The sequence below is a fragment of the Fringilla coelebs genome, assembly GCF_963513975.1.
Source record: "Fringilla coelebs genome assembly, chromosome: 5".
Taxonomy (NCBI): domain Eukaryota; kingdom Metazoa; phylum Chordata; class Aves; order Passeriformes; family Fringillidae; genus Fringilla; species Fringilla coelebs.
The window spans coordinates 35,569,146-35,587,359 of record NC_140033.1 but is presented as its reverse complement, the minus strand read 5'-3'; the positions used below and the strand labels follow the sequence as shown (position 1 = coordinate 35,587,359).

Here is an 18,214-nt window from a genome sequence, read left to right as displayed (position 1 = left end):
AGAGAAACTTTATGACATGGTAATGAAAAATGATCTTTTTCTAGAGAAAAGAGAAAATTGGTGAGGGAAGGAAGAGGGGTCTGCATTATGGAAAGAGTTTTGATCATAGAAATTGTAATGGTTGAGAAACAGAGGAAATGAAGTAGGAGGGAAAAGTTGAGCACTTATACAGACAGAATAAAGCTTACAGAAATCTTAAATCTCATTTTGCTAACAAACAGTGCATTTATCTTTATATATTAAATGCAGGCTAGAAGGACTGAAATAGGTGGCGCTAGCAACTTGACACTAAATTCATATTATACAAATTGATTTATGTACTCTTGAGGGATAAGGTTTGAAGGTGGCAACTCATTTTAGTCATAGTGTTCATAGTTTATCATACCATTATTCTTAGCAAAATAAGACTATGAAGTGGATTAATATTTATAATTCAAATTCTACAGGTAATTCTTTTTTATTTGAGCTGCATTCCAAAATCTCAGCATTCCAAAACCTTGGAACGGTTTTGTTCTACCATGCCTACTAATCCTGGACTTGCACTGAGGTATGTAAAAATACTTTCAATTAAGGCAGGAGGTCAACATAACTATTGTTTTTTTATGCAAGCTATGCATGATTTGCTTTCTACTACAGAAGTAAAACTATTCCTCTGTTATTGCATGTTGCTTGAGACATATTGTGCCTTCTGACATCACCTCAGTCTTAGATTTGACCACGTTCTGTTCTGTCTACAGACAGGTTATAATTATACAGAAATTAACTCTGCATTGTACATGATGACTTCAAAAGTGGGTAGAGAAACATCAGATGTATATTAAAATCTTGTTGTTACTTGATGATCTATTAGAAGTATAGTTCTAGAATAGATAAAAGTGGATATACCAGTCTATAACAGTGCTAGCTGAAGGCTTAATTTGACATTTATTTAGCAATGATAAATCATAATTTTATGGAAATGTGATGGAAAACAGCCAATTAATATAAGCATTGCACTGGCTCTTACTTAAACAGTATTTCAAAATGTGCTCTGCCAGGATGAGAGTCCATATTTTACTGTGTTCAGGTGCACCGAATGCATGAATATTTGAGTACTATTAGGAAGTCCCAAAACACTGTTCATCATCAACAGTGACCCCAAAGAACTCAAAGCAAGGCTCACCTGTGGTTGTGGGCATGGGGGAGAGTGTGACACACCTGCCTTTGGCACATGAAGTTGAATGGCTTCATTTTAAACCAAGTTGTGATTCTGTCTAGATGAAACTTGCAATCCTTAGTGTTGATACTGCATGAAATGGGTGAGCAGAGCTGACTGAATATTATCCCTAGCCCCATTACTATAAAACTAATTTGTCTCTTTTCAAATGTATAGTCACCTCATGCATGCTAAAAGTGAATCCACTTGTAATGTGCCAAGATCATGTGTTCTCTCTGATTTCACACTTGTTAGTTATTCTCTGAAAGTGTATCTTAACTTGTTTTGTTCTGAGAGCATGATCAAATCAATATTGTATATGGTGGCTTGGGCTTTTCCCTACTTGCAACTCTTGACTCAGTTTAGGTATAATGTATTTTGTGTAATGTGTTTCTATCTTTGGATAGCTTTTCTGTTCCAAGTGATTAGAGCACTGGTCCTTTCTCATCAATGCCTTTTACAGACTGCTTCTGCGATACTGGGAGGAGAGCAATGTTCAGATTCTGAAACTACAAGCCAAGATGTTTACATATAATATCCCAACATGCCTGGCCATCTGGAAAATGTAATGCAACAGTCATACATGTGTTTTCATAGCTATTGCTTTTGTTTGTAAGGTTTACTTCACAAAGGTAAATCTGAAATGTCCTTCTAATTGGGCTTGTACTCGAACGTTCTCTTTCATTAGCTTATTATTTTGAGAGTAACTTGGTTACAGCAGACAGATACTGTCACTTCTTTAAAATGAGAAAGAAAATTTCCCTCTTGGGGAAACTTAAGTGAATGGATATTATGCAGTTAAATATGAGTTATGTATTTACAAGTTGCCTTTTAAAATTCAACTATTGACTTCTGTCTCCCCCTCTCTACCCCTCCCCTTTATATATCACAATCGCAGTATTCTCCATTATCCAGTGATGCTGAACTGATCTTTTTCTTCAGTGTTTGTTCATAATGGGGAACCACTGAAATGTCTTGCTCATGTAAGGTTGTTTTTAAAAAATGGCTATTTTTATCTTTTCACAATAGCTTAATCTCATTGGAAGTTAGTTTCTTCTCGAGGAATTAGTAATTCCATTCCACAGTCAGTATTCTGCCATTAATGGCGTTTAAAATAATTCAAGAATAAATGTTTTTATATATTTCTTTTCCTCAGAGCCATTGCTGCCGAATGCTTTCTAATGGGACAAAGAGAAGTAAGTCAACACAGTGTACTAAAATGAGTAATTATGAAATTCTGTAAAACTTCTCATTCCTTGGCTTTATCCAAAGCAATGATGATCTTGTAAATCCAAGATTTCTAGTTAGTTGAAATACTCTTGTTTATAGACACCAAAATGTGTACCTTAAGTGTGAGAAATGTTTTTGACAATTGAGGTAGAATGGATTATATAATGAGTGCATGCTCTTTCTGTGTATCTTTCCCATAATGGGAAGGCTGTGTTCTTCTCCCATTTTTTTTGCTTTTTACCTGGAGGAGATTGTTGTATTTTAAGTTCTAGCAGAGGAAAGCACAACTCATGCTGGAAGATGCTAGTGACTATCTTTACAAGTGGACAAGAGAACTTGAGAGAAACTTTTTTCAAGGGCATGTCATACTAGGGTGAGAGGGAATAGCTTCAAACTGAGAGATAGATTGGATATTAGAAAAACCAGCTTTATTTTGAAGTGGCGAGACACAAACAGATTGCTTCCAGGGATGAGGTTGCTAGGCCAGACTGGGTGGGGTTTTGAGCAACCTGGTCTAGTTCAGTGGAAGATATCTCTGCCCATTGCAAGGGGGTTTGTTATCGAGATCTGTAAGATCCATTCCAACCCGAACTGTTCTTTGATTCTGTGAAGTAGTTGGAAGGGTGGGGTCTGCCAAACTAGTGTATGAAAAGAGGTTTCCATAGTTCCTGACCACACACAAGAGTCCAGTTCCTTTTTCCCCAAATAAAAGGTCTTCTTACTAGTACTTGGAGTAGGGAAATATCACTCTGTCAAAATGCAAAAGAGGATTTTCGGCACAGCAACTGCATCACTTTTCAAATAGAATTATCTTCCTAGTATTGTTGCTGTCACCTTCAAAATACTCTTCCACCTGTGAAAAGATGCAGTGCATTTGAGGGTGGGGGCTGTCACGATGCCCTGGATTTGTGATTCATCTTTTGCTTGTGGTATTTGAGCTACTTCTCTGCTGTATCTGTTTTTTTTCATCTCGTAGTGACTTACTCTTAGCATCCTTCTTTTTTTGTCAGTGGTCTTCTGAATCAATATTAAAGCTTTAACTGATCCATAAAGGGTAGCATGGCTGTTGTTAGACTCGCATATGAAATGTTTTCTTTCCTTTTCTATGGTCTCCTAGAATGTTTAAGAAGAACATCCCCTAAACAAAATTACTTTGTTAGATCAAATAGCTCAAAGTCTGGAGATATCAAAAGCTGGATTGCCTATTCAACCTTAATTCTGTCTCTGTGTTGATGGTTTGGTGTAATCTGTAATTAATCACAGATCCCTGCTTCAGTCATTGTATTAGATGGACTACATCTTAAAACACTGCCTATAGTAAGGCTGGTGACTGAAAATAGCTCTGATTTGTTTGGTTAGAAAAATATATGTCAAATGCATAAAAAGAGGGCCCTTAAAGAAAATGAAGCAATTAAAATGAAAGCATATGTGAAACACTGTAGCTGGATTACACCCAGAAGAAATCTTGTGGTTTTCTTCTGCAACCACCTCACTAATTATCCTCACTAAAATCACTTAAGTAGTCACACACAGTGCAGTTGGGTTTTTGTGGGGATCTTGGTCTGGGATGTAGTGAGCACTTAAAACTGTTTACACAAATCACTGATTGCTCCAGATAACTGGATTTTCTAGTAAACAAGTAGAATATTGGTTTAAATTTGAATTGTGATTCAGATTCTGGATTTCCTGTTCCTGGAGAACCTGTCATTTATTTTCTTCAGAGGTCATGTAAAGGTTTGTTAAAAGAGTATGAAAATGGGTACAAGTATTTAAAATGCCAACAAATACTTCCCTTTGTGACTCTGATTGAAGTTGTGACTTAAGATACCATTAGTTGAAGGACACTTGAGTAAGTACTAGTATTAAACATTTTGGTCCTCTATTTTGAGCCATAAAATGGTAAAACCATTTTGTTTGAGAGTTGCAAAGTCTCATACTGATTGTTGAAGCATAGATAGATAGATGCTGAAGGAAAAAAGCCCATGAAACAGTTATTTTCATTGCAGGATTGTGATGATATGCAATAAACACGACTTGAGACTACATATTGAGTGGTGAAAGAAATACTCAGTAAGCTGCTTCATTCCCTGAATGTGTTCCATCCTGTGCAATGAATGAGGCAAGAATCTTGTGAAGAAAAATAGCAGGTCCTCATGTAACTAATCATGTTCATACAAGGGTCAGAATTAAGGTCAGAGATAAACTTGCCTTTGCTTTTAGTACCAGTTTAATGCTTGACATCAAAACTATTAAAAAAAAAACTATTGCAAGCGATTTTGTGCTTCAAATAATTCATTTTGAGTGCATGAAATTGTGCTGACTTTTAATACTTGCCTTTGTTTTACAGGTCCATCATTTATATCAGAGAGCCCTTCAGAAGTTACCTCTATGTGCAACACTATGGAAAGATGTAATGTTTTCTCCTTATGATTAAGTTTGAGGTTTCATATAAATTCTCTGCATATCCCATATCCATAGATGTGGTGATGCTCACGCTCTGGCTAAATCTTATATCTGCTTCCCCATCTCTTTCAGCAACTCTTGTTTGAAGCATCAGGAGGAGGTAAAACTGATAACCTGAGAAAACTAGTTTCCAAGTGCCAAGAGGTTGGAGTCAGCCTAGATGAGCTTTTAAATTTAAACACTTACAGAACAGAAAACAAGAATCTCTGAACGCTGGGTATGGTCAGCCATAAGTCCTATAAAATGCCAAAATCAGTTGAATGATTCTTCAGGCTGATCCATGCCCTAGGATCTATGTAAGGCAGATGAGTATTGCTGAGCATATCAAGTCTCCAGTCTGCTTTCCTTGAACCTGGAAACAATTAACATGACCTTCCTCTGGAAACATGAACTCCCTGTCTGGCCTTGCTTCTGGGCCCTGCCAGATTCTCATAACGTCATCTACGTAAGTATAGTTAATCAAAATGACAGACTTTTATTTTTTTATGTTTTCTTTTTATTTACTATTTTCTTTGTTTTGCTGTTCCTGATTCACTTGACACTCTCGCTGATGCCTGAGAGATCTGTGTTTGGGATTAATTTACTGGGCTGTGTTTACAGTAAAAAGCAACTAGTCCATTTTGGGTTTTTTTCCTTTTTTAAACCTTTTTTGAGACTTTTTCATTACAGGATTTAAAACAAAAGCAGCCGCTCTTAAGGAAAGTGTAACTGCCGTGGCCACAAGTATGCTTCTTGCACTTGAAGGCTCTAAGAGGGTTGCTTACTGCCCTTTTCTGCATTGGACTCATGGCAGAGACTATTAAACTTGAAGATTAAAGAAACTTTTGCAAATGCCAGTGCATCAGAACCTAAGAGTGGTCAATTATGTGCAATTTTTTGTAAAGAAATTTTAATTTATAATAAAGTTTAACAGTTTAAAGAAAAATAATATTTATCTGTTTTGTTTTGGTATTACCTTGCACTATTACAGGTGTTTTTACAGAGATATTTTCAATACAAGCTGACCTTTAAAAAGAAAAAAATCTGTTGTCTTTTGTTATTTTGATCAAGAGATAAGCAAATGTGGTTGAGCTGCCTATTGTGGAGATGGAATATCTGTCCCCTTGGGTGTTTTTCATCCCCTTGCCTCAGGTACACAGTTGTTTGTCCCACAACAGCTATTCCTATCAACAATACCACTTCAGTAAAGGAAAATGCACTTTATCTTTTTTGCCCTTAATGAAATGAGACCCACTTTCTGAAGTTGATACATATACACTGTAGAGAGAGAGAAAATGTGTGAAATCATACCAAAAGGTGGCTGTAGTACCTGTTGCATAGGTGTTTCATTAAGATGCCAGTAAATGAGTGGTCTTCATGGTAGAAAATGAGGCAAAGTAGTTTGACATGTTTCTAGTAGCTTTCAAACCCCTTACTTTATCTGAACCTAAATGTGACGCAGCTCTCTTAAAGGAGGAAAAAGTGAGAAATACTGGTTTTCATCCAGGGGAATGGAGTGTGTTTGTGCACCTTAAGTTCTTTTAAACAGCTCATACTTAATTTTATAATTCATGCTTAAGTATAAATCTTAAAGTACTCAGTTTAATGGCCAAGTTTTCCTGCAGACTACAGAACCAGTATTTGAAAACTGACTCAAACCCTGTTCTTTCCTGGAGTAGGGTGGTGTCCTGATTTTTTTTTCCCCACACTTATGTGGTATGACACATTCCACATAAGTGCAGCATTCAATTGTTCTACTGAAAACTCCTTAAGTTTGATGAATGCTGTCTTACATAACTAGCCAAATATTTTTTCATAGTTTTTCTTTAAAATTTTCCAGATAAGTAGTTGATATTTTTCTGCAGCAGTGTTTTTTAGCGGGATACTATTTTACCTATTCCACTGTTAGCTGTCAAGGGCTAGAGCACTTGCAGTGCTGTCCTGTGTGATCCTTACCTGAGTCTCATATTGCACTTAGGGCTGTTAGTTTGTGACCTTCTTCCCTTGCTGTATAGTGACTTTATAGTGGAAGACGTTTATAAAGGAGACATGAAACTTTACATTTTCATCAGGGATCAATCATGTATACTCTGCCTTAATGGCTTCTCAACATACGTGGAGGTAGGGAAGAGGAAACCAAAAGCCTACGATGTTCTGATTTCCATTGGCCTTTATCCATATTGTTCTGATTAAAATACTCGTGCTGCATGAGCCTTTGACCCAATTGATGCGTGTGTGGCCTTTGACCCAGTCTTGCTTGATGTATATATAAAAGTGGTTGATCGTAATGAAAAAGTATGAAGAAGAAGCTGTATGGTCTTCAGAGCAGCACCATTTATTTTTTACCAAGAAAGAAAAGCAAAAAGCACTTGTGGGTAATGTAGAAGTTCGAGGAAAGAGTTTGTGCTTCTACAGATCTGTCTCCAGGCTCTGGTATTCTAGTAAAAGAGCTTTCTGTTCCAGAAACTCGCTTTCTAGCTATCATTTGCAAAACTTCACTAATTATTTACCGGGAAGCCTTAAATTTACTGAGGGTATTAATTTAATCTACATACTTGTCTTTCAAATTAGTGATCTTTCCTGATCTTTTCTGTTCTACAAGCAATTTCTGATTACAGGCAATGGTGGTGAAGAATTGTGAATAAAGGATAATTCTAGTCAATCAAGCAAACTACTAGCTGCTTAAGAGGAAAAATAAGGGGAAAGCACAGTAACCTGTTCCATAAAGTTATGCTGCTACTTGTTCTCTGCTCAGAACAGCTACTTTATGAAGGGTGGTTTGATTGTTTGGTATTTAGTTTAGGTCTCTGTGGAAATCAAGTGTAGATCTTTAATGGTACTGGACCAAACTACTCCCACTACAGTATTTTTCATTTCCTGGCTCTTGCAAAGGCCCATTAGTATGAGCAAAACATTCAGCTGCATTTGTTAGGAAGAATAAATGGAAATTTTTGTTTTGTTTATCTTCATGTAGGTCTGCATTGAATCAGCTAATCTCATTTGCTGTTGGTTATTTTAGTGCTTGCTAGTTCCCATGGGACAGCTCTTACATTCAGCTGTGGCAAAGGCCCTTACCTCCCTCCTGTACTCCCTTAGGTAAAACATGGCCAGCAGGTTCAGGCAGGTGATCTTTCTCATCCACACTGGCAAAGCCATTCCTGCAGCCATGCATCCTAGTCTGGCTTCCTGGTTCAAAAGAGGTATGGAGTTACTGAAGAGAGCTACTGAGTGGCCACACAGATAAATAATGGATGAACATCCCACATATATGGAAAGGCTGCAAGAGGTGGGCCTTTTCAGCCTGAAGAAACCTCAGGAAGAGCTTCTCAGCGTGTACAAAAGGAGGATGTAAAGAGCCAAGCTCTTAAGCTCTTCTTAATGGTGCCCAGTGGCAGGGCTAGGACCATTTGGTATAAACTGAAATGTGGGAGGTTTTGGGTGAATGTCAAGAGAGACCCTTTTTTCAGCTGTGAAAGTGACTGAGCACTGGTGCAGGTGGCCATAGAGGCAGTGGAAACATTAAAAAGCTGCCTCTGAGAGGGGAAGGCGTAGGACAGGCTTTCAAAATCCTTCAGGCATGTTCCTTGTGCACCTGTACTGTTACTGCTGTGCTCAGTAGCTACAACTCAAAGGGGTAGCTCGTTTCGCAAAGTAGCAATATCCCACCAAACGTTAGAAATTCACATAATCTTCAGACCCAGCCGTGTGAAAAGCACCTTTGAAAACTTCCACATCCTGCAGCTTCCCTGAAGAGCCCAATACAGCCCAAACCCCCATACATTCACTGGTCTGTGCTGCTGTTCTGCATGTATACCCTGTCCAACTGGATGCTTGGATCCAATTTTACAATATACCCAAGGTCAAGATTTATGTTGATCATGAAAGGGTGTTTTTCCTTGGCTCGCTGTTCTCTTGGATTTTGCTATAAATGTTCTGTGAAATGAGGTTTTTTTTTTCCTGTGAGGCTCCAGAGAGCTCACATTGAATTTTTAAGGTTGGAAAAGACTTGCAAAATCAAGTTCAATATTTGCCCTAATACCAGCATGCCCACTAAACCCTATCAAGAACTGTTAGGCCCATTCATTTTTTTTAACAGCTCCAGGGATGGTGACTCCACCACTTCCCTGGGCAGCCTGAATCTCATTATGCTGGTCAGACCGTGACTAAGCCCTTTCCTCCTCGCAGGTAATTTCAGTTCACATCCCATTAAATGTCATTTAGAATTACAGAGCAGTGAGCTGCCTCTTACCTGGGAAGTCTAGACTATGTCCTTATGTGACCTGCTGTTTCACCTGAGACTGGGAAGCATCCTGTCATTTTAAGGAGCAGTCAAAAAGGAGGCGAGAGCAGAAAAGGTTTGTTTTCCAGAACAGAGCAGGAGTGTCAGCTTATCCTTATCTGTAAGGTGACTTACTGTTTGCAAGGAGCCCAAGATCACAATTTAGCTTAAAAGAGGATATAAACTTTAACTGCTGCTTTTTTATTGCATGCAGCTATTTGTTATTGTCCTACCAGTGCAGCAGATAATAAAGCGGAGTATGGCCTGTAACTGAAACTCAAACCTTGTAAAGCTGTTAGCAATGAATTACCAATGTGTCTGTTTGTTCTCTGTTAATGGGAGCATAAAATGCCACCATAAAGTTTGCACTGCTGCACCTGGGGTACTGGCAGCAGTGATTGTATGATGGCTCAGTAAAATGTTGACAAAGATTAAATGGGAAGAAGCCTCTCAGTGTAGTCAGGAAAGCTTGATCTAGCAGAAAATAAGACAGAAAAGACAGTGATGTTGTTATATAAATGACTTGCTTCAGAGTGAGCTGGGGAAAACTATCTGTGGAAAAGGTGATGATTTAAGTAATTTCTCAGTGCTGCTACAGCATGTGATGGCCACAGGTGAGGAACTCCGCCATAAGATAATAATTCTTATTGATTTCTATCTCTGTTTATTTTCATGACTGTCAATCTGGCTTCCATTTGTGACCCTCAGAGTTAGGTTTTCTGATCAGTTTGAGAAAAGTGTGTGGCTGAGGAAAGGTGGTTGAGGAACTTTTAAGAAGGGGTCTTCAGGGCAGTGATGTTTTCTCTTGTTTTGACCGGGGTTAATACAGCATGAGTAGGAAGACAGAAGAACTGCTTCTACTAGCTTCCAATAGGAAGTTTTAGTTGTGATTTTATGTGATGTGGAAATAGTCCATATATTTTCAGCATGTATCTGTAATCACATCAGCTCTCACCTTTCCCTCCTGAGGCTTTCTTTGCCCTTTGTGTTGTGGTTTAACCCCAGTCAGCGACCAAGTACTACACAGCCACTTGCTAATACTTCTCCCTTTTCCATTGGGTTGGGGAGAAAAATGGGAAAGAAGGTAAAATCCATGGGCTGAGATAAGAAATGTGTAATAATAAATAATAGCTTGTAGTATTTTCCTTCCTTTCTCAAAAGATTCTGCTGTTTAGTGCCTCACATGATGACATCATCAATATATTGCAGGTTTTCCAGAGCTTAGAAGGTGATCCCAGCTGGTTGTTTTCCCTATCCTCTAATTGCAGAGGAATTCTAATTTCCCTAGCCTACTAATTCTAACTCCTAGCCTTGTTCCCCAGCATCCAAGCAGTCAGCTGATCACCTGCTCACCTGGGTGATGGCTGAAATCTTTTTGCATATCCCAAAGCTCTCTCAGGGACAGGGACTGAGTGGTTCCCTTTTGTTCTGCCTCTTCCTCCTGCTCTTGTGATGGCCCTGCTTTATTCTCCTTTCCTAAACAAGCTCTCTTGTGTCCATTTCTTCTGGTGAGAAGGGGTGACTGATGCCAGCAGGGGCTGGTGCTCTGGTCAGCTGCAGGGCCTGGGGCCAGGGTTGGAGCTGCAGTGCCTGTCACTACCATCAAATCCAGGGAGGTTCTTTTCCCATGAGGATCCTGGATGGTGCTGAACTGGGCTCATAGCCAGGACCCAGCACGCTGCAGTGATTTGTGTCTCTCTGGAATTGCCAGGCTGATGGCATCCTTTTTCCAAGTATTTTCCTAGTTTTTCTGGATCCTGTGCTTGTTCAGGGGGAAGTTCCAAAATGCTGGAGGTGCCCACTGTCCTCAGCACTTGCCCACACTATCCCACACACCCACCCACTCAGAGCTGTCCAGTCTCAGGGCAGATCTCTGGGTGGTTTTCTTAAGTAGGTGTTCAACAAGACCTGGAGCACAGTCAGAAGACATAGCAATAAAACTGTGCTGGTTTGAGCATCCCAAGGATATTTGGCATTTGCAAGAGCTGTAGTAACTAGCCTGGAGGAGAAGAGGAAGACAAGTGGAGATGTTTCTCCCATGGATTGGCTCTCTGAGGAGAAAAGGTAAAAGATATCGTTATGAATAGTTCCAATAGACGGCTCACAAAGTACGAAGATGACAGCGGTGCTGAGTACAAGTAACGGATTCGTTTCATAACCAGCAATTCTCTCATATCATACACCAGCATTAAAGTACAACGTGATGCAACTCAGATAACAAGCACAACAGCTCTGAGAGCAAGTAAATCAACGTTGTGATCAGGGACTTAATAATGAATGTTTATAACCGGTTTGTTCTAACATGCTATAATCGTTTTTGTTGTTATCTTGACCCTGCATTGCCCCATGTCGGGCACCAAAAAAAAAAAAAAGGACTTTTGTGGTTTAACCAGCCAGCAACTCAGTACCACACAACGGCTTACTCGTGCCCCCTCCCTCCCTGATGTGAAGAGGAGAATCAGAAAGAAAGTAAAATGCATGGGTTGTGTGAGAACAGTTGGAAGTTTAGGAACATATTAATAATTAAAATATAATATGCTAACAATTACAATGACAGTTATAATGAAAAGGGAGAAAACAAAAATAACCCACTTGCCCCAAACCCCCCCACCCACACTCCCAGTGATGTACAGTGCAGTTACTCATCACCCACTGATTGATGCCTGGCCCATCCTTGAGCAGGGATCCCCTTATCCTGACCAGTTACAGTTTTATTGTTCAGCATGGTACCATAGGGCCTGGAATATCCATTTGGCCAGTTTGAGTCAGCTGTCCTGGCTGACCACAAGAAGCTGAAGAGACCTTGACTTTTTATAAGCATTACATGGCAACAACCAAAAAAACCCAGTGTATTATCAACATAATTCTCATACTGTGTCCAAAACACACCACCATAGCAGCTACTAGGAAGAAAATTAACTCTACCCCAGCCAAAATCAGGACTTTGAAGCATTCTGTCATCTTCCTTTGTCTTCTAGAAGAGACCTTAAAGCACTTTTCTCTGCCAGGATAGGTTGGATAGATTTCAGTAGGGAGATTAACACCAGGAATTGCACTGTTCAAAACTCTGTACAGTCAAGAGAAGTCAAACTTTGAAAACCCTTGTTGGGACAGCAGGGAAGAATGGCAGTACATTCTTTACATCACCTGACATAGACCAAAACCACGGAAGAATGCTTTCAAAAGGACAGTGGTTCCAAACTGTGCAATTACAGGTATGATACCATAATTTCTAAAGTGATTGAGAGAGGATCAACTAAGAATCTCTCTACTCAGAGGACAAATTCCATGGTTAAAAAAATTATTATCACAAAAGGCATAAAATGGCTGAGGCTATGCATAGAGACTGCCCTGCAGTGTGTGCAGAGGGTTTGATGATGGATGCAGAAGATAGTGCATAGCATTCTTCTGACTGTGCACCTGTAGCAGGTGCATACCATGGTGCTGTGTTGTCAGAAGCCAAAAGTAGGGGACTTGGATAAAGCCAAAGACTGAATTATGGGTAACAATCTCGTTCAGACTGCAAAGAACTTGGTTTTAGAGTGCATCTGTTTGCTTCAGCTGAGACATGCCGAGGAGGACTGGCATGTGGTGCTTGTGCACCAGCTCAGTGGAGTAGTTTTGACTTTGTAAGTAGGAACTCCTACTTCCATGTGTTTTCTGCCTGTAAAGCCTCAGCATAATCTGATGGATTATGTGGAGATTATTGTGGAGAGAGAAAGATGCCACACCACATCTAATGTAAGTGGCTTTATAATTACATGATAGGAAAATGACCAGTGGAATTCATCTGGGAGGCAAAAAGTATGTGTTTTTTGTCTGAAATCAGCACACATGAGAGGGTCAGGGTTTGTAAAGTGCCAATGAAAATAAAGCACGTGCTTTTATCACTTGTTCAGCGTAATCCTTCCAGAGTTCTATATTGAGTTATTTTTGAAGGCCTTGTGCCAGGGCTTTATCAGATGAACTGAGATCAAAGGTTAGGCTTGATTATTTTTTTTGTGTCTTTCTGCCTCTTTTTCTGCCCAATTCTACTAAGCAGTCCAGAGGCTTTATGTAATGAAAAGCTTTTGTGGCAATGGAGTGATAAAAACTCTCAGCCTGGCCTTCTCAGCTAGCACTTAGAGGGGCACAGAACATGCAGGTACAATGCCAGGATCTGAGCTCGCTCTCTGTACCAAACACTGATTTTTGATGCAGTGGAACTCCTAAGTTGTAATATGAAGAAAAGGCTGAACAATCATCCATAGTAACTTGGAGTCAAGAAGCCTTGATCCAGTCACAAAGCACCCACTGATGAGCCTGGCCTCATCCAGCGCTGGGTTTTGTGTTTCCTAGATTGCACCCAACGGGACAATGGAGTGGACTGGAAGGTCCCTAAGCAAAGTCAAGAAATACACCTAGTTTCCTTGGATATACTGCACCCAGTCCTGCTGGCCACCCTGATAGGATACTAAACCTACACCTTGGACTCCATCCCTGTGAGCCACTGGACTTGTGCCAGAAACTCCAGAAAGATTGGTTGTATTAATGTGGTTGGGCAAGACACAGACTTAAGCTGAGGCTAATAGTTCAGCCTGCTGTTAGCAGGCTTCTGGCATGGTTTGGGCCCATACAGCATCTGTCCCAGTTTTGTTTGGTAAATCAATGTGTGGATCAAACACTGTTCCTGAGACAGTTTATGGACAAGACCATTCTGTTTTGGGGGAAAGAAGGATTGGAGTGAGTGTGTGTAGCTACACCTGGATGATGCTTTGAGGGCAGACAATATCCCCAGGCAGTTTAATTCACAGTACAGAAGTAGCCACTGTGTCTAGAGGTAGGTGGCAAGTTGTGTGCTGGGACTCTGGAGCCAGAGGAGCTCACAGAACCAAGCACACTAACTGAAGGCTCCTGTCTCTTTGCTGGATGGAACTGGGATCCTGGAAGTCTTGAGTGCCCATGTCAACCTTCCCAGGACTGTAGGGTTTAAAAACAAGTATATAAACAGTTATACAGGGCGAAAGAGGGGATGCTTTCTTAATAAAATTATTACTTTTCCATAAAACCTATAGAAACTGTGGTGGTGGTGATGGCAATAAGATTCCAACTTGACTGAGCAGTCAAATGTGTGCAGATGGAGGCACTTTCTAAGACATTTCTGGTTTTGAGGAGAGGTCTTACATTCTTACTGTGATTTGCCCACCTGCACACTTGCTGGGCTGCAAGCATTTAGGTTGTGCACATGGGGGCAAAGCCAGCTGCAGTACTGACCATCTCCTTGGCTTCTCCAGCACAGTTTCTAAGGTCCCACCTGCTGCATGATTTTGGAATCATGAACTGTAAGACATCCATAGATTCAGGACATCCCTGTCCTATCTTCAGCCGTCCAAACACTCTGGATTTAAAGCTTACCTTTTTAGATAGCTGAAGAAAACAGGAATATGGCCTTTCATAAATAATAAACACAGATGTGAATAACAGTGTCCATACACTTAGTTTCCTTGATTTCCTGACCATTCTTCTGTATGGACATGGGAGTCCTCTGCACATGATTTCTTAGCCAGTGTTTTCCCAGATCTGCTTGGCTGGGGTCTGGTTTCTTTGCCTTTGGCTTTCCTGATGTAATTTTCCTCATGCTGCTGCTGAGATCCTTTTCTCTTGTAACACTGGAGTCCTTTGATCAGTTTATCAGTTGATCTATTCTTTGATTGTTTCCCTTCTGCATGCAAAAGGTTTTGCTGTGACTTTCAACCACCTTGCCGATCAAGGATGCTGTTTCGGACTGGAAAACCATTGAAGCCGAAGGGCTTCTGTTGCCATCCTTCTGTCCATCTCCACCCCCACCAAGGCTGGAGAGGCTGGAAAGGTGCCTTCTGACAGAATTCCTCCAATTTGCACGGGGAGTTTTCTCAAACTGCCCCTCTGAGCCTTTCAGAGAAGGGAGGACTCGCTGACCAGAAGCTGCAGAGGAGTGTTTCCCAGCGCAGTGAGGCACACTTGGGCACATGGTGGCACTAAGTGCCTGGCAAAAAGAGGCTGGCGTTCTCCACCCAGCCCTGACTGCCCACGACCTCAGAGCTACTTCCCTGATGGAAGAGGCAAGAGGCTGAGTACTGGAGAGCAACAGAAAGCTGAGCTTCCAATAGGATGTCTGGGAATACTCTCTTAGCAAGTGTCTTCCTCTGTCTGTCATCTGTCCTGCGAATTCTGCTTCTGGTCATATAACACCCTCAAATCCCTTGGGGAAGCTTTTCCTGGAGTGTTTTCTCATGTCTCCCTTGCAAATAAAGCCAGGCCACATTTCTGCTACGTTATTAAAAGATCTATGACATTTATAGAAAATCTCACTCACATTTTAAAAATACATTATTTTTAGAAGGTGATGGCTTACTTTTTAGTCTGGATCCTTCTTCTGAATCTTTTAATGGCTGGTTAACATCACATTGGCAGCCTAGACTTCTGAGCCATAAAAAGTGAAACTTTAATAATTTTTTCCTTATGACAGAGGTATTTGGGATAGAAAATCTGAATGACACAAAAGGAGAAATTTGCCAGGGAGCTCTAAGGCGGAAATGGAGTTGAACAATCTTTTTCTAATTACTGTAATAAGAGTGCCATTATCAGAAATGCTCTGTGCTCTATTGGGAAAGAGAGTTATGTTAATAGGAAACAAAGATATTTGATCCTTCATAGATCAAAGCACTTTTAAGGTGCTGCTGTCATTATGAAAGTCTCTTGGTGTAAGAATGGTACTTAGTGGACAATAGCTCTATTGTTTGTCATTTATTTAAAAAAAAATTAAAAATCAGACCTAACGTTTTATTTATGAGGGCCCAGATTTGAAGAGAAGTGCTTCACTCTACCATAAAGCAACAGTTTTTAGGACTAGGCTGCAGTTCACTGCCTACAAATGTGAGAAATTCTACTGTGCAAATAGGAATATTTGGTATGGGAATAAACACTTACTGAAATCCACTGAAGTGAAGAAAGCTTCTGAATTCTATGCTGCAAAGTCTGTGAGCTTTTTTACCCATTTTTCTTCTTTCTCTTTTTGCTCACTTGTGTTCATGACATAGCTCTGAGAGCTTCCAACTACGCTTTTTGCTTTTTGTGGTGCTTAGACCAGTCAGATTCTGGTCTGAGACCAAAGCTCCAAAGGGCACTCCTAACACATATAATAATAAAAGAACGGAGAAACTGATACTGAGAACAGTTCATCTATGGCTCACAAAATGGATTTCTCACTGTTCAATCCTCTGGGGGGGGAATTGCTTAAAGACCTGGAAAGTCCTACATACAACCATTGTCAACAAATGCCCACAGTCTCATATAAAGAAGAGTGTCAAGAGAATGGGGAAAAGAGAGATAACCTTTTAAAGGGAAAGCAAATCAGTTTTTGTAGGTAGAAAAGCAGTATTCATGGATAAAAACAAAATTATAAATACTGATATTTTACTTTGACCTGCATTTAATTTCTGTCCAAGCTGGTATTACCTATTTCTATTTAAGTGGAGTGAATAGAAGTGTAAAGCTATTTGAATTTTGAATAGTCTGTCAGTTCACCAAACCTAACACTTGATGAACCCAATAAAACACAATTATTTATTGGTTTGTTTGTTTTCTACCATTTCTGTAATACCAATAAAAGGTGTAGTACAATCCTCCCCTGTGTCCAGCACATGGGGCCATACACAGTCTGCCCACTGTCATTTTGGTTTCTCTTTGCTGCTTTTTTGAATGAGAAACTTGATGACTATGAGATTTTTTTAAAGTGTTTTTGCTCCAGCATCTTCAAAGCTTTTTTCTTGTGGGGTTTTTTTTTCCCCCCCACAAAAAGAAACTCAATCTCTATACAACCTCTCTATGTTTGCTCTCCTAGGGATGGGCAAACTCATGTTAAATGCTTTGCTGGTACTTTTAAGCCCAGAGCAAGGAGGGCTCATGACTTTCAGTTGCAAAGTGGTTTGTTTCAGGAAGCCACGGAGGCTGCTTTCAGTTCCAGAGGTGGCATTTCCTGAGGCTCATATTTTGGCACCACTCACTGCACAGACAGAAACCTCTTACTGGAGAGCTTGGGCTGGAGAGCTGGGCACTTTCTCTGAAGAAAACTCCAAAAGAGTATTTTTCTGATATGAAGTCTCTATTTTTCTAAGGTAATTGCACAAGTTTTCTGACCCATGGTGATCCTCCAGAGTTTCCAGTCTGCTCTGACTTTACCTCCCTGCCAAGTTAAAGTGTATTTTTCTCTGACAGAGCACATTGTCTCCTTGTCTTTGTGGTAATGAACACATGCCAAACCCTGCTGTCAGTGGTCCTATCTTCCATCCTGTGTGCTTTATTGCCTTATTTCAGCTCAGCAAGAATGTCACTGTCCCTTAGAGACATAGTCTTCAATGTCTTAGGATTTGGTGTCTTTAGCTCTCCAAGTCCTCCAGTACAGGATGGAGAAAGTCTCCTGGGTGGCCAGGTTGAGCAGGACTGGGTATCCAGGGGAGCACAAGCTTTTCCAGAATGTGTCCTGTTGTCCAAACCTACCAAAAAACACAGAAAAAACACAAAGCCCAGCAAAACCCCCCTAACAAAAAAACCCATGGGAAATTCCAACAATTTGGAGGATTATCTGTACACTGGGACAAATATATATCAAATAAAGCAAATTTCCTCATACTTTGCATTCACAGTAAGGCATTCTGTTATGTCAGGAAACTGTTTTCCCACTTCATGCATTAAAATGTTTTGCTGCAATCCACTCCATGGGTTTAGGGGAATGTTGTTGGATTCATTTTGGATGGTGCACAGAAGAAACAACAAAATTCTCAAGAGGTTGAATAACAAGCATTTGCTTGAAAACTTTAGAACATTAAGACAGACTAAGGTACTTGTCACATTTTAAAAACAGATCTAGACAAAGTAATGAACTTCACAAACTTAAGTGTAACCACCTTTAACTTATCCAGACATAACAAGTCACTTACTGAGGCACTGAATAGAAGTTTTTAGCCTGGATTACAATATATTTTGAGCAGAAGTTAGGAGAAGAAAGAGAGAAAAAGAGAAAGTAGAGAGGAAGAAAAAGGAGGGAGAAA

At 40.1% G+C, this 18,214-nt stretch overlaps 1 protein-coding gene across 5 annotated transcripts in view; it reads left to right on the top strand.

The window, feature by feature from the left end:
* Positions 1-5,801, top strand: part of ZFC3H1 (zinc finger C3H1-type containing) — a 41,640-nt gene extending 35,839 nt beyond the window's left edge. For all 5 annotated transcript variants that reach the window (XM_084206187.1, XM_084206186.1, XM_084206185.1 and 2 more), the window contains exons 31-35: positions 447-547; positions 1,659-1,760; positions 2,352-2,391; positions 4,773-4,835; positions 4,961-5,801. In XM_084206187.1, the coding sequence (XP_084062313.1) occupies positions 447-547; positions 1,659-1,760; positions 2,352-2,391; positions 4,773-4,835; positions 4,961-5,098 (444 nt within the window). In that variant the 3' untranslated portion in view covers positions 5,099-5,801. The remainder of the gene's footprint in view (positions 1-446; positions 548-1,658; positions 1,761-2,351; positions 2,392-4,772; positions 4,836-4,960) is intronic.
* The last annotated feature ends 12,413 nt before the right edge of the window (positions 5,802-18,214 follow it).